Source organism: Lepidochelys kempii, chromosome 3 (assembly GCF_965140265.1).
Source record: "Lepidochelys kempii isolate rLepKem1 chromosome 3, rLepKem1.hap2, whole genome shotgun sequence".
Classification (NCBI taxonomy): domain Eukaryota; kingdom Metazoa; phylum Chordata; order Testudines; family Cheloniidae; genus Lepidochelys; species Lepidochelys kempii.
This window is the reverse complement of record NC_133258.1, coordinates 84,607,768-84,621,341: the sequence shown is the minus strand read 5'-3', so window position 1 is coordinate 84,621,341 and position 13,574 is coordinate 84,607,768. Positions and strand designations below refer to the sequence as shown.

The window sequence follows — 13,574 nt, the reverse complement described above, 5'->3', positions numbered from 1 at the left end:
GTCTCCTACAATAAAAGATGGCATATAGCTCTTTCCTTTCAAACAAGAAGAGATCATTCCAGTTTCCACCATAAGAGGGCAGAAAGCAATTTAGGATTTTAGATGGCTTTGTTTTTCATTTGTGGGGGTGTTTATGACAGTGTAAGGCTCTCAATTTTGTCCCTTCTGCTTCTACTTACTATCATTTCCTATTTATCTCTGATAATAAAACCAGTGCACTGTATATGACATTTACTAAATTAGTAGCAAAGAACAGCTTTCCAAGTTGGAACCTCAAGATATTGTTAAATAGTTTGAAATGATTTTAATTGTCTTGCTAATATCTCTATTTTATATCGTGCTAGCAGGTTTTAGCAAATCCTACTCGTTGCCAAAAGAACTTGTTGATTTAATAATGGGTAAACTGGGATTTAATGAGGACCTCTTCCTGAGCTGTACTGTGGAACTGAATATAAAGGGCTGACAGCTTGTCGTACTCGGTTAATGATTTGCATTGTTGCCCAAGTATCCTGGCAGCCATGATGAGATTCACTATAGCTGTAATAGTTGCTCACATCTAGGGAGAAGGCAAGTTAATTCTAGGCGAGATACTCTAGGCTCCCAGAGTATCGTCTCCTCGTTAATGCATCGAGGAATTTATCTGCAGGGAAAATAAACATAGAACAAAAAATGACAAAGCTCCCTCAGTGCTAATGAGTGGGCTGTAGGACTCTTCTCTTGCTACGTGTCAGCTCTGGGGACAGCCCCTTTTGAGAAAGCACAAGCAACTGTTTTACCTGTGACGTGAAGCAGCAACCAAACAGGAGCAATGGCCAATAAGGGTGGAGTTTGATGTGGTATCATAACTGCTCCTCCCATTGAGCTAATGTTTTTCTTTCTGTCTTATTAATGCTTTTGTGCACTTCTAAGCAATCCCGGGGAGAGCAACTCTTACCAGACAGAATCTGGATTCTTTATTCATCAGGTATTTTCCCCTCTTTCCCTTCCCCAACTTTTTTTAAAAAGGATCATAGATATATTTAATTAGATAAAAAACATGTTATCTCCCAGAGACCATTCCCTTGGAAGAGCAGGATGTAGTCCCTTGTAGGCAAGGTATCAGATATTAAATGGAACTACACTAGATTTCATTCCACAAGTTGCATAAAATTTGCTTAAAACAGAGGTGGGCAAACTATGGCCTGTGGGCCACATCTGGCCCTTTGGACTGTCTTGCTTGGCCTTTGAGCTCCCGGCTGGGGAGGCTAGCTCCTGCAGCTTCAATGCGCTGCCAGCGCTCTGGCCCGCCTCTCCAGCCAGGTAGCATGGGCAGAGTGGCTGGCTCTGGCCAGGCGGCGAGCTCCTGCTGCTCTGAACAGCATGGTAAGGGGGCGGGTGGCCGGGTGGATAAGGGGCAGGGAGCAGGGGGCGGTTGGATGGGGCAGAGGTTTTAGAGGGGGAGGCAGTCAGGGGATGGGGAACAGGGGGCTTTGGATAGGCATGGGAATCCCTGGGGAGGGGGGGCTGCCACGGGGCAGGGGGCTGGATAGGGGTCGGGGCAGTCAGGGGACAGGGAGCGAGGGGGTTGGATAGGGAGTGGGGTCCTGGGGGACGGTTGGGGCGGGGGTCCCGGGAGGGGGCAGTCAGGGGACAAGAAGCGGGGGGGGGGTGTTGGATGGGTTGGGAGTTCTGAGGGGGGCAGTTGGGGGCAGAAAGTGAGAGGAGGCAGATAGAGGGTGGGGGCCAGGCTCTTTGGGGAGGCACAGCTTTCCCTACCTGGCCCTCCATACAGTTTCTTAACGCCGATGTGGCCCTCGGGCCAAAACGTTTGCCCGCCCCTGGCTTAAAACAACAGCTACACTGATTCCTGTGGGAGCTATGTTTAGATCTAAGGTGGAGGCTGCCCTGCTGTAAGCTGAGATGAGCTGTCATATCTGTTTACAGCCAGTGCCATTAGCCACAGTGCTTACTGCAATACGTAAAACCCTTGAACTTGTGAACGAGTGCTCAGAGGTCTGAGAAACTTAAACTCTTTATCGTGTTTATCTCAACCATACGAAGAGCGAATATGCTTGGCAATGTCTAAGTCTTGGTCAATGGGAAGTTTTGACCTTTGCTTTTTGGAGAGGGAGGAGGACATTGACTTGCTAGTATTATTGCAAATGTTTAGTGCAGCTAGCTAGGAGCAGCAGCGTTGACTTTAGCTACAGCCTATCAATAGGTATTCTGGAGAGAGGAGAGTTCACGTAGGGTCAGATACTTGAATAAATATCAGAGGGGTAGCCGTGTTAGTCTGTATCCACAAAAACAACAGAGGAGTCCGGTGCACCTTAACGACTAACAAATAAATCAATCTGGTAGTCTTTAAGGGGGCACCGAACTCCTCGTTATACTTGAATAAGAGCGGCTTAAATCATAGAGTCATAGAATCATAGAATATCAGGGTTGGAAGGGACCTCAGGAGGTCATCTAGTCCACCCCCCTGCTCAAAGCAGGACCGATCCCCAATTAAATCATCCCAGCCAGGGCTTTGTCAAGCCTGACCTTAAAAACTTCTAAGGAAGGAGATTCCACCACCTCCCTAGGTAACGCATTCCAGTGTTTCATCACCCTCCTAGTGAAAAAGTTTTTCCTAATATCCAACCTAAATCTCCCCCACTGCAACTTGAGACCATTACTCCTTGTTCTGTCATCTGCTACCACTGACAACAGTCTAGAGCCATCCTCTTTGGTACCCCCTTTCAGGTAGTTGAAAGCAGCTATCAAATCCCCCCTCATTCTTCTCTTCCGTAGACTAAACATCCCCAGTTCCCCCAGCCTCTCCTCATAAGTCATGTGTTCCAGTCCCCTAATCATTTTTGTTGCCCTTCGCTGGACTCTTTCCAATTTTTCCTCATCCTTCTTGTAGTGTGGGGCCCAAAACTGGACACAGTACTCCAGATGAGGCCTCACCAGTATCGAATAGAGGGGAACGATCACGTCCCTCGATCTGCTGGCAATGCCCCTACTTATGCATCCCAAAATGCCATTGGCCTTCTTGGCAACAAGGGCACACTGTTGACTCATATCCAGCTTCTTGTCCATTGTAACCCCTACGTCCTTTTCTGCAGAACTGCTGCCAAGCCATTCGGTCCCTAATCTGTAGCGGTGCATGGGATTCTTCCGTCCTAAGTGCAGCACTCTGCACTTGTCCTTGTTGAACCTCATCAGATTTCTTTTGGCTCAATCATCCAATTTGTCTAGGTCCCTGTGTATCCTATCCCTACCCTCCAGTTTATCTATCACTCCTCCCAGTTTAGTGTCATCTGTAAACTTGCTGAGGGTGCAATCCACACCATCCTCCAGATCATTTATGAAGATATTGAACAAAACCGGACCCAGGACTGACCCTTGGGGCACTCCACTTGATACCGGCTGCCAACTAGACATGGAGCCATTGATCACTATCTGTTGAGCCTGACAATCTAGCTAGCTTTCTATCCACCTTACAGTCCATTCATCCAGCCCATACTTCTTTAACTTGCTGGCAAGAATACTGTGGGAGACCGTGTTAAAAGCTTTGCTAAAGTCAAGGAACAACACGTCCACTGCTTTCCCTTCATCCACAGAACCAGTTATCTCCTCATAGAAGGCAATTAGATTAGTCAGGCATGACTTGCCCTTGGTGAATCCATGCTGACTGTTCCTGATCACTTTCCTCTCCTCTAAGTGCTTCAGAATTGATTCCTTGAGGAGCTGCTCCATGATTTTTCCAGGGACTGAGGTGAGGCTGACTGGCCTGTAGTTCCCAGGATCCTCCTTCTTCCCTTTTTTAAAGATGGGCACTACATTAGCCTTTTTCCAGTCGTCCGGGACTTCCCCCGATCGCCAGGAGTTTTCAAAGATAATGGCCAATGGCTCTGCAATCACATCCACCAACTCCTTTAGCACTCTCGGAAGCAACGCATCCGGCCCCATGGACTTGTGCACGTCCAGCTTTTCTAAATAGTCCCGAACCACTTCTTTCTCCACAGAGGGCTGGTCACCTCCTCCCCATGCTGTGCTGCCCAGTGCAGTAGTCTGGGAGATGACCTTGTTCGTGAAAACAGAGGCAAAAAAAGCATTGAGTACATTAGCTTTTTCCACATTCTCTGTCACTAGGTTACCTCCTTCATTCAGTAAGGGGCCCACACTTTCCTTGACTTTCTTCTTGTTGCTAACATACCTGAAGAAACCTTTCTTGTTACTCTTAACATCTCTTGCTAGCTGCAACTCCAGGTATGATTTGGCCTTCCTGATTTCACTCCTGCATGCCCGAGCAATATTCTTATACTCATCCCTAGTCATTTGTCCAATCTTCCACTTCTTGTAAGCTTCTTTTTTGTATTTAAGATCAGCAAGGATTTCACTGTTAAGCCAAGCTGGTCACCTGCCATATTTACTATTCTTTCTACACATCGGGATGGTTTGTCCCTGTAACCTCAATTAGGCTTCTTTAAAATACAGCCAGCTCTCCTGGACTTCTTTCCCCCTCATGTTATTCTCCCAGGGGATCTTGCCCATCAGTTCCCTGAGGGAGCCAAAGTCTGCTTTTCTGAAGTCCAGGGCCCGTATTCTGCTGCTTTCCTTTCTTTCTTGTGTCAGGATCCTGAACTCGACCATCTCATGGTCACTGCCTCCCAGGTTCCCATCCACTTTTGCTCCCCTACTAATTCTTCCCAGTTTGTGAGCAGCAGGTCAAGAAGAGCTCTGCCCCTAGTTGGTTCCTCCAGCACTTGCACCAGGAAATGGTCCTCTACATTTTCCAAAAACTTCCTGGATTGTCTGTGCACCGCTGTATTGCTTTCCCGGAAGATATCAGGGTGATTGAAGTCTCCCATGAGAACCAGGGTGTGCGATCTAGTAACTTCTGCGAGTTGCTGGAAGAAAGCCTCGTCCACCTCATCCCCCTGGTCCGGTGGTCTATAGTAGACTCCCACCACGACATCACCCTTGTTGCTCACACTTCTAAACTTAATCCAGAGACTCTCAGGTTTTTCTGCAGTTTCATACTCGAGCTCTGAGCAGTCATACTGCTCTCTTACATACAGTGCAACTCCCCCACTTTTTCTGCCCTGCCTGTCCTTCCTGAACAGCTTATATCCATCCATGACAGTACTCCAGTCATGTGAGTTATCCCACCAAGTCTCTGTTATTCCAATCACATCATAATTCCTTGACTTTGGCTTAAACCTGGCTCTGTTTGTCTGTTAAAGCAATAATCTAATATAAAAACATGTCAAAGGCACATCCTAACTGGGGTTGTGGTTTGTGAGTATATGTGTACTGTTTCCTTTAAAACCATATCAGTAAAGTAGGGCAGGAGGAGGTCTTAGGCAGAAACTCCAGAGTAGAGGAACAGGATCATCTGGTGATTAGGGTGCTAGCCTGGGACCTTGCTTGAATTCCCTGCTCTGTCCAGACTTCCTGTGTGACCTTGGTCAAGGCATTTAGGGCCAGATTTTTCAAGGTATTTAGGCACCTAAAGATGTAGACGGATGCTTTTGGAAACTCCCATTAGGTGCCTAAATACTTTTAAAAATCTGCATCATGTCTCTTTGTGCCTTAGTTCCTCATCTGTAAAATGGGGATCATAGCACTGCCCTACCTCCTGGGGTGTTGAGGATAAATATACTACAGATTGTGAGGTGCTCAGAGACTACAGTAATGGGAGCCATATAAATACCTAAGGTAGATATAAAGTAAAGCAGACGGAGAGACAGAGTAGCTTTAGGGATCATCTATGCTTATTTTAATAACGTGCCTTATTCAGTCTTAGAAGAAATTGACTCTTTCAGTGCTTCTTGGCCATTGTCACATGACAGGTCAAAAATCAACTCATTTCAAAACGGTATAAATAAGAAGAAAGGAAAATGTCAAAGCTAAACTTGCCGGAAGACTTTGTTGGATTAGCTCACAAAATGGCTTGAGCTTTACCAGATTCTGCACTGCAACAAAGTTTACTGCACAAAGTGGCAAAGTGCAGGTCAGCACGTGGGAAGTGTTTATGGATAACGTGCCTTCATTAAGGAAGGCAATGACCTGAAAAAGTTTGAGGAGCAGATAATTCCAAAAAGGAAATTTGGCACTCAGAGGGTGTGTGCTTATACCATAGGGTGCAGAGTCCAACCGAAAGCAGGAAAAAGTTGAAGCCTTCATAAGGGCCCTATAAGAATGAAGAAGAGCATTATGACTTTGATAGTCAGTATTACCAACTGTGAATCAGGGACCCCTTGAGATCAACAGACGGTGCATAGGGTGGTCCAGAGATCCCCAGGCTCAGGTATCTGCATAATGGTTCATCAAAGTCATGTGAGGTCTATGTCAAGAGTCGGTAGCCCACTAGTCATCATAATCATTGAGAGATATATGTATGGATAATGTTTATCTATACTGAAAATTATGTTCTTAAGGTGTAGGAGTTAAGGCAGGTCTCCAGGAGGTGACAAACCTCCCTCCTGAAAGGAATGACATCTTCAAGGTAACTGACACTTATTTCCCTGTTTGGCCATTTATTTATTGTATATTGTATGCCTATTTGCATACTGAACTAGGTGCAAACTGGGAGATTGAAAAAGCTACACAAAAGGAAATCTACAGGAAGAAACAAATAGCAGGTGGGTGTCACATTTACGTCTAAAGATGAAGGATTGTTAGAGTATATGTTGGACTACAAAGACACACAGAATCCTTTCCTAAGAGGCCAGCTGATGGTGTGAATGTCTCATGAAAGAAGGGTCACAGTCTACCTGGTTGTAAATTGTTGCAGGGATTTTGGGTGAGCAACATTCTGTGAGACATGAAATCATCTTATTAAATTAGTCTAGGCTCTAGAATGTATGTTATGATTTTATTTTATACATCACCATTTGCTTTTAATACTTCTACTTGCTATCACTTGAATCATAGAATTGTAGGGCTGAAAGGGACCTCGAGAGGTCATCTAGTCCAGTCCCCTGCACTCAAGGCAGGACTAAGTATTATTTAGACCATACCTGACAGATATTTGTCTAACCTGCTTTTAAAAATTTCCAGTGACAGAAATTCCACAACCTCCCTAGGCAATTTATTCCAGTGCTTAACCACCATGACAGGAAGTTTTTCCTACTGTCCAACCTAAATCGCCCTTGCTGCAATTTAAGCCTACTGTTTCCTGTCCTATCCTTAGCCCTGGTCTACACTACGGGGTTAGGTTGAATTTAGCTGCGTTAGGTTGATTTTAAAATGAATGCGTCTACACAACCAACCCCATTCCGTCCACCTAAAGGGCTCTTAAAATTGACTTCTGTACTCCTCCCCGGTGAGGGGAGTAGCACTAAAATTGACCTTGCTGGGTTGAATTTGGGGTAGTGCAGATGCAATTCAACAGTATTGGCCTCCAGGAGCTATCCCAGAATGCTCCAATGTGACCGCTCTGGACAGCACTTTGAACTCCGATGCACTAGCCAGATACACCAGAAAAGCCCCGGGAAATTTTGAATTTCATTTCCTGTTTGGTCAGCGTGGTGAACTCAGCAGCACAGGTGACCATACGGTCCCCCCAGAATCACAAACGAGCTCCAGCATGGACTGAAAGGGAGACACTGGATCTGATTGCTGTATGGGGAGAAGAATCTGTGCAGGCTGAACTCCGATCTAAAAGAAGAAATGCTAATAATATATATGCCAAAATTGCACAGGGCATGGTGGAAAGAGGCTACAACAGGGACACACAGCAGTGCCACGTGAAAGTTAAGGAGCTCAGGCAAGTCTACCAAAAGACAAAGGAGGAAAATGGTCGCTCTGGGTCAGAGCCCCAGACAAACAGCTTCTATGATCAGCTGCATGGCATTCTAGGTGGGGACCCTACCACTACTCCACCACTGTCCGTGGACACCTGCGGGGGGGGGGAGTCTCACGCAACAGGGAGGAGGACTTTGTGGCTGAGGAAGAGGTAGAAGAGAAGGAGGAGAATGCGCAGCAGGCAAGCAGTGAATCTGTTCTCCCCGACAGCCAGGACCTTTTCATCACCCTGGAGCCAATACCATCCGAAGGCGGGATCCCCAACCCTGAAGCCAGAGAAGGCAGCTCTGGTTAGTGCATATTTGTAACTACAGTACAAGGTTTAAAAGCAATAGTGTTTAATGTTTGATTTGCCCTGAAGAATTGGGATGCATTCGCGGCCAGTACAGCTACTGGAAAAGTCTGTTAACGTGTCTGGGGATGGAGCAGGAATCCTCTAGGGACATCTCCATGAAGCTCTCCTGGAGGTACTCTGAAAGCCTTTGCAGAAGGTTTCTGGGGAGGGCTGCCTTATTTCATCCTCCACGGTAGGACACTTTACCACCCCAAGCCAGTAGCAAGTAGTCTGGAATCATTGCAGCACAAAGCATGGCAGCGAATGTTCCTGGGTTTTGGTCACATTCAAGCAACATTTGGTCTTTATCTTTCTGTGTTAGCCTCAGGAGAGTGATATCATTCATGGTCACCTGGTTGAAATAGAGGAATTTTTGTAAGGGAACAGTAAAAGGACCCTGTTCATGCTGTGCTGTATGCGCTCGGCTAAAAGGAATCATCCCGGAGAATAGCCACTCAGCGGGGGCGGGATGAAGGGCTCATCCCAGAGAATAGCCACGCGGTGGAGTGGGGGGAGGTGTGTGCTGCACATCCCCCCGAAAACTGCAGCCCCTCCTTTTAAATGTGAAACCCAACAGGCATTGGGAAAGGATGGTGCTGCAGTTTGAAACCATTCCCACATGTTATGAAGGCGTAAGAAGCCAACCCCACATACCAAAAGGCTTACCATGGCTGTCTGGAAACCAAATTCTGTTGCCCAGCCATTTGTGATGTGTCACCATACCAGCAGGCACTCAATATAAAAGACAAAATGCGACCTTGTACCTAAAGCACATGTGCTGTCTGCTGTGAACTGCTTGATTCACTGTGAAAGTCTCCCTTTTGTTCTCAGAAATGTATCATCTTAAATTTGACTCTCCCTTTTTATCTCTCCCCAGGTGCAAATATTTCTATGCTCCCCCTATCATCTCCGTCCCTGAGGTTATCGCAGATTAGAAGGCAAAAAAAATGCACCCGAAATGACATATTTTCCAACCTATGCAGTCCTCCCGCACTGATAGGGCACAGCTTATTGCATGGAGGCATTCAGTGGCAGAGGTCAGGAAAGCATTAAATGAGCGTGAAGACTAAAGGCAGAGGTGATGCTGAGACTAATGGGGGAGCAAACAGACAGGATGCAGCATCTGTTGGAACTGCGGGAAAGCCAACAAGAGCACAGACCCCCACTGCATCCATTGTATAACCGCCTAACCTTCTCCCCAAGTTCAATATCCTTCTCAGCCAGACGCCCAAGAACGCGGACGGGGGAGGCTCTGGGCACCCAGCCACTCCACTCCAGAGGATGGCCCAAGCAACAGAAGGCTGTCATTCAAACAGTTTTGATTGGTAGTGTGGCTACAATAAGCAATGTGGCCTTGTCCTTCCCTCCTCCCACACCCCACCCCACCTGGGCTACGATGTCAGTTATCTCACTTTTTTTTTAATTAATAAAGAAAGAATGCATGGTTTCAAAACGATAGTTACTTTATTTCCTTTGCCAGCTGTGATTGAAGAGGGGAAGGTGGTTGGCTTACAGGGAATTAAAATTAACAAAGGGGGCGGGTTTGCAGCAAGGAGAAACACACACAACTGTCACACCCTAGCCTGGCCAGTCATGAAACTGGTTTTCAAAGCCTCTCTGATGCACAGTGCGCCTAGCTGTGCTCTTCTAATCGCCCTGGTGTCTGGCTGCTCAAGATCAGCCACAAGGCGATTTGTCTCAACCTCCTACCCTGCCATAAATGTCTCCCCCTTACTCTCACAGATATTATGGAGCACACAGCAAGCAGCAATAACAATGGGAATGTTGGTTGCGCTGAGGTCTAACCTAGTCAGCAAACAGCACCAGTGAACTTTTAAACGTCCAAAGGCACATTCTACCACCATTCTGCACTTGTTCAGCCTATAGTTGAACTGCTCCTTACTGCTGTCCAGGCTGCCTGTGTATGGCTTCATGAGCCATGGGAGCAAGGGATAGACTGGTTCCCCAAGGATAACTATTGGCAATTCAACATCCCAACAGTAATGTTCTGGTCTGGGAAATAAGTCCCTTCTTGCAACTGCTCAAACAGCCCGGAGTTCCTAAAGATGCGAGCATCATGCACCTTTCTCGGTCATCCCACGTTGATGTTGGTGAAACGTCCCTTGTGATCCACCAGTGCTTGCAGCACCATTGAGAAGTATCCCTTGCGGTTTACATACTGGTTGGCAAAGTGGTCCAGTGCCAAGATAGGGATATGTGTTCTGTCTATCGCCCCACCATAGCTAGGGAACCCCATTGCAGCAAAGCCATCCACTATGACCTGCACGTTTCCCAGAATCACTACCCTTGAGAGCAGAATGTCAGTGATTGCATTGGCTACTTGGATCACAGCAGTCCCCACAGTAGACTTGCCCACTCCAAATTGATTCCCGACTGACCGGTAGCAGTCAGGCATTGCAAGCTTCCACAGGGCTATTGCCACTCGCTTCTCAACTGTCAGGGCAGCGCTCATCTTGGTATTCCTGTGCTTCAGGGCAGGGGAAAGCAACTCACAAAGTTCAAGGAAAGTGTCCTTACACATGCGAAAGTTTTGCAGCCACTGTGAATAATCCCATACCTGCAACACTATGCGGTCCCACCAGTCTGTGCTTGTTTGCCAGGTGCAGAATCAGTGTTCCACTGTATCAACCAGCCCCACTGCTGCCAAGATGTCCCAATTGCCACAGCCCGTGCTTTCAGGAACATCTGTGTCCATGTCCTCATCACAATCGTCCTCATGCTGGCGTCTCTTAGCCCGGTTCTGCACATACTCCACGGTAATGCGCGAGGTGTTTACAATGCTCACAACAGCAGCAGTGAGCTGAGTGGGCTCCATGCTTGCCATGGTATGGCTTCTGCACAGGTAACCCAGGAAAAAAGGTGCAAAACAATTGTCTGCCATTGCTTTCACAGAGGGAGGGAGGGGCGACTGACGACATGTACCCAAAACCACCTTCGACAATGTTTTTGCCCCATTAGGCATTGGGAGCTTAACCCAGAATTCCACTGGACAGCGGAGACTGCGGGAACTGTGGGATGGCTACCAACAGTGCACCATTCCGTAAGTCGCTGCTAGCCACGGTATTAAGGACACGCTCCGCCGACTTAATGCGCTTAGTGGGGACATACACAATTGACTGTATAAAATCAATTTCTAAATCGACTTCTATAAAATTGACCTAATTTCGTAGTGTAGACATACCCTTAGAGGTTAAAGAGAATAATTTTTTCCCTCCTCCTTGTAACAACCTTTTATGTACCTGAAAACTGTTATCATGTCTCCCCTCCGTCTTCTACAGACTTAACAAACCAATTTTTTCAATCTTCCCTCATAGGTCATGTTTTCTAGAACTTTAATAATTAATTGTTGTTGCTCTTCTCTGGACTTTCTCCAATTTGTCCACATCTTTCCTGAAATGTGGCACCCAGAACTGGACACAATACTCCAGTCGAGGCCTAATGAACTCAGAGTAGAGTAGAAGGATTACTTCTTATGTCTTACTTACAACATTCCTGGTAATACACCCCAGAATGAGGTTTGCTTTTTTTGCAACAGTGTTACACTGTTAACTCATATTTAGCTTGTGATCACTATGACCCCCGGATCCCTTTCCGAAGTGCTCCTTCCTAGGTAGTCATTTCCCATTTTGTATGTATGCAATCGATTGTTCCTTCCTAAGTGGAGTACTTTGCATTTGTCCTTATTGAATTTCATCCTATTGACTTCAGACCATTTCTCCAGTTTGTCCAGATCATTTTGAATTTTAATCCTATCCTCCAAAGCACTTGCAACACCTCCCTGCTTGGTATCGTCTGCAAACTTTATAAGTGTACTCTCTATGCCATTATCTAAATCATTGATGAAGATATTGAATAGAACCGGACCCAGAACTGATTCCTGCGGGACCCCACTCATTATGCCTTTCCAGCCTGACTGTGAACCACTGATAACTACTCTCTGGGAACGATTTTCCAACCAGTTATGCACCCACCTTATAGTAACTCCATCTAGGTTGTATTTCCCTAGTTTGTTTATGGGAAGCCCATGTGAGACAGTGTCAAAAGCCTTACCAAAGTCACTATCCTAAGCTCTAAGCCCAAGGCTTGTTACCCTTTCAAAAAAAGCTACTAGTTTGGTTTTATGACTTGCTCTGGACAAATCCATGCTGGCTGTTACTTACCACCTTATTCTCTTCTAGGTATCTGCAAATTGATTACTTAATTCTTTGCTCCATTATCTTTCTGGGTATTGAAATTAAGCTGACTGGTCTGTAATTCTTCATGTTGCCTTTATTCCCTTTTTTCTAGTTTGGCACTATATTTTCCCTTTTCCTGTCTTCTGAAATCTCTCCCATCTTCCATGACTTTTTGAAGATAATCGCTAATGGCTGAGACATCTTCTCAGTCAGCTCCTTCAGTATTCCAGGATGTATTTCATCAAGCCCTGGTGATCTGAAAACATCTAACACCAGGGAGACGCTCGGAGGACTTGAGGGTTGGAGTGTGCCTGTTGCTAACCTGTGGAATGATTGCACAGCTCAGAGAGGAGTGCTTGCATTGTCTGTGGCCAGTGGGGTTGGGGAGTTGACACACAGCAAGCACAGACTAGACTTCCTCGCACTAAGGGCAGCTGGTAGGAAGTTACCTCACAACCCTGGGTACCGCTGGGAAGTGTCACACCAATGCCAAGCATTCACAAAGCATGAGTCAAGCCCCCAAATATGAGAGTTGCTTTAAAAATAATGAGAGAGAAAAAGCATGTCAGAGTGGTGTTCTTTTTATTTGTCTTCTGGTCTCTGAGCCTTTTGGTTATGATCCGGTCACATTTTTCATACTCTTCTCTGAAATTACAAGGACTGGAATCTTATTTTAAGAACAAATAACCTCCAGCAGCTGGAGCTTTAAGAAAAATACCAACTATTGCAAGGCTCATGGTAATAGTGTGAGAGCTGGCCACTGGCACTGACTTTCATTTTCCCAGGTGGGTGCTCCACCCCCACTCTGCCCTGAAATCCCACCTCCATTCCGCCTCTTGCCCTGCCTCTTCCTGCCCCTACTCTGCCCCCTCCTCAAGCACCTGCTGCTGAACAGCTGATTGGCAGGTTGGTGCTGAGCACCCACCTTTTTTGTGTGGGTACTCCAGCCCTGGAGCACCCACAAAGCTGGTGCCTATGGAGCTGGCAGTGCTGTGTATTGGTGAAGAGGAGAACATAGTCATTGGCATGTCTAACAAGGGTTGTAAAAGAATGTTACAGTTAATATCTAAGCTACCTCTGAAACAGGCAGGGTAACTGGATCTGAGCTAGTGAAAATGCAAGTTACCCAGCAGGAGAGATGTAGAAGCAAAAGACAAGAAAAAAATTCCCACGGAGTAAAAGGAAGTGCCATAAAGAGGCATCTGAAGAGCACTGAGTTCCCTGGGCAGAAGTGTGACAAGTTTGGCAAGGGATTACACACCACA

General features: G+C 46.4%; 1 protein-coding gene and 1 long non-coding RNA gene across 4 annotated transcripts in view; both read left to right on the top strand.

Annotated features, from left to right (window-relative positions):
* The first annotated feature begins 893 nt into the window (after positions 1 to 893).
* Positions 894 to 13,574, top strand: part of DDO (D-aspartate oxidase) — a 31,617-nt gene continuing 18,936 nt past the window's right edge. The window contains exon 1 of one of the 3 annotated variants that reach the window (XM_073337038.1): positions 894 to 964. Coding sequence is in view for 1 of the 3 variants with exons in the window: in XM_073337037.1 (XP_073193138.1) it covers positions 1,360 to 1,362 (3 nt within the window). In the remaining 2 variants the exon portion in view is untranslated. Of the gene's footprint in view, positions 965 to 1,233; positions 1,363 to 13,574 lie in introns of those variants that run through there. The other 2 variants (XM_073337040.1, XM_073337037.1) reach the window with 2 other exon arrangements.
* On the top strand, positions 7,989 to 9,566 carry LOC140908926 (uncharacterized). The gene is made up of 2 exons (XR_012158018.1): positions 7,989 to 8,069; positions 8,991 to 9,566. It is a non-coding gene; the product is annotated as an uncharacterized lncRNA (long non-coding RNA).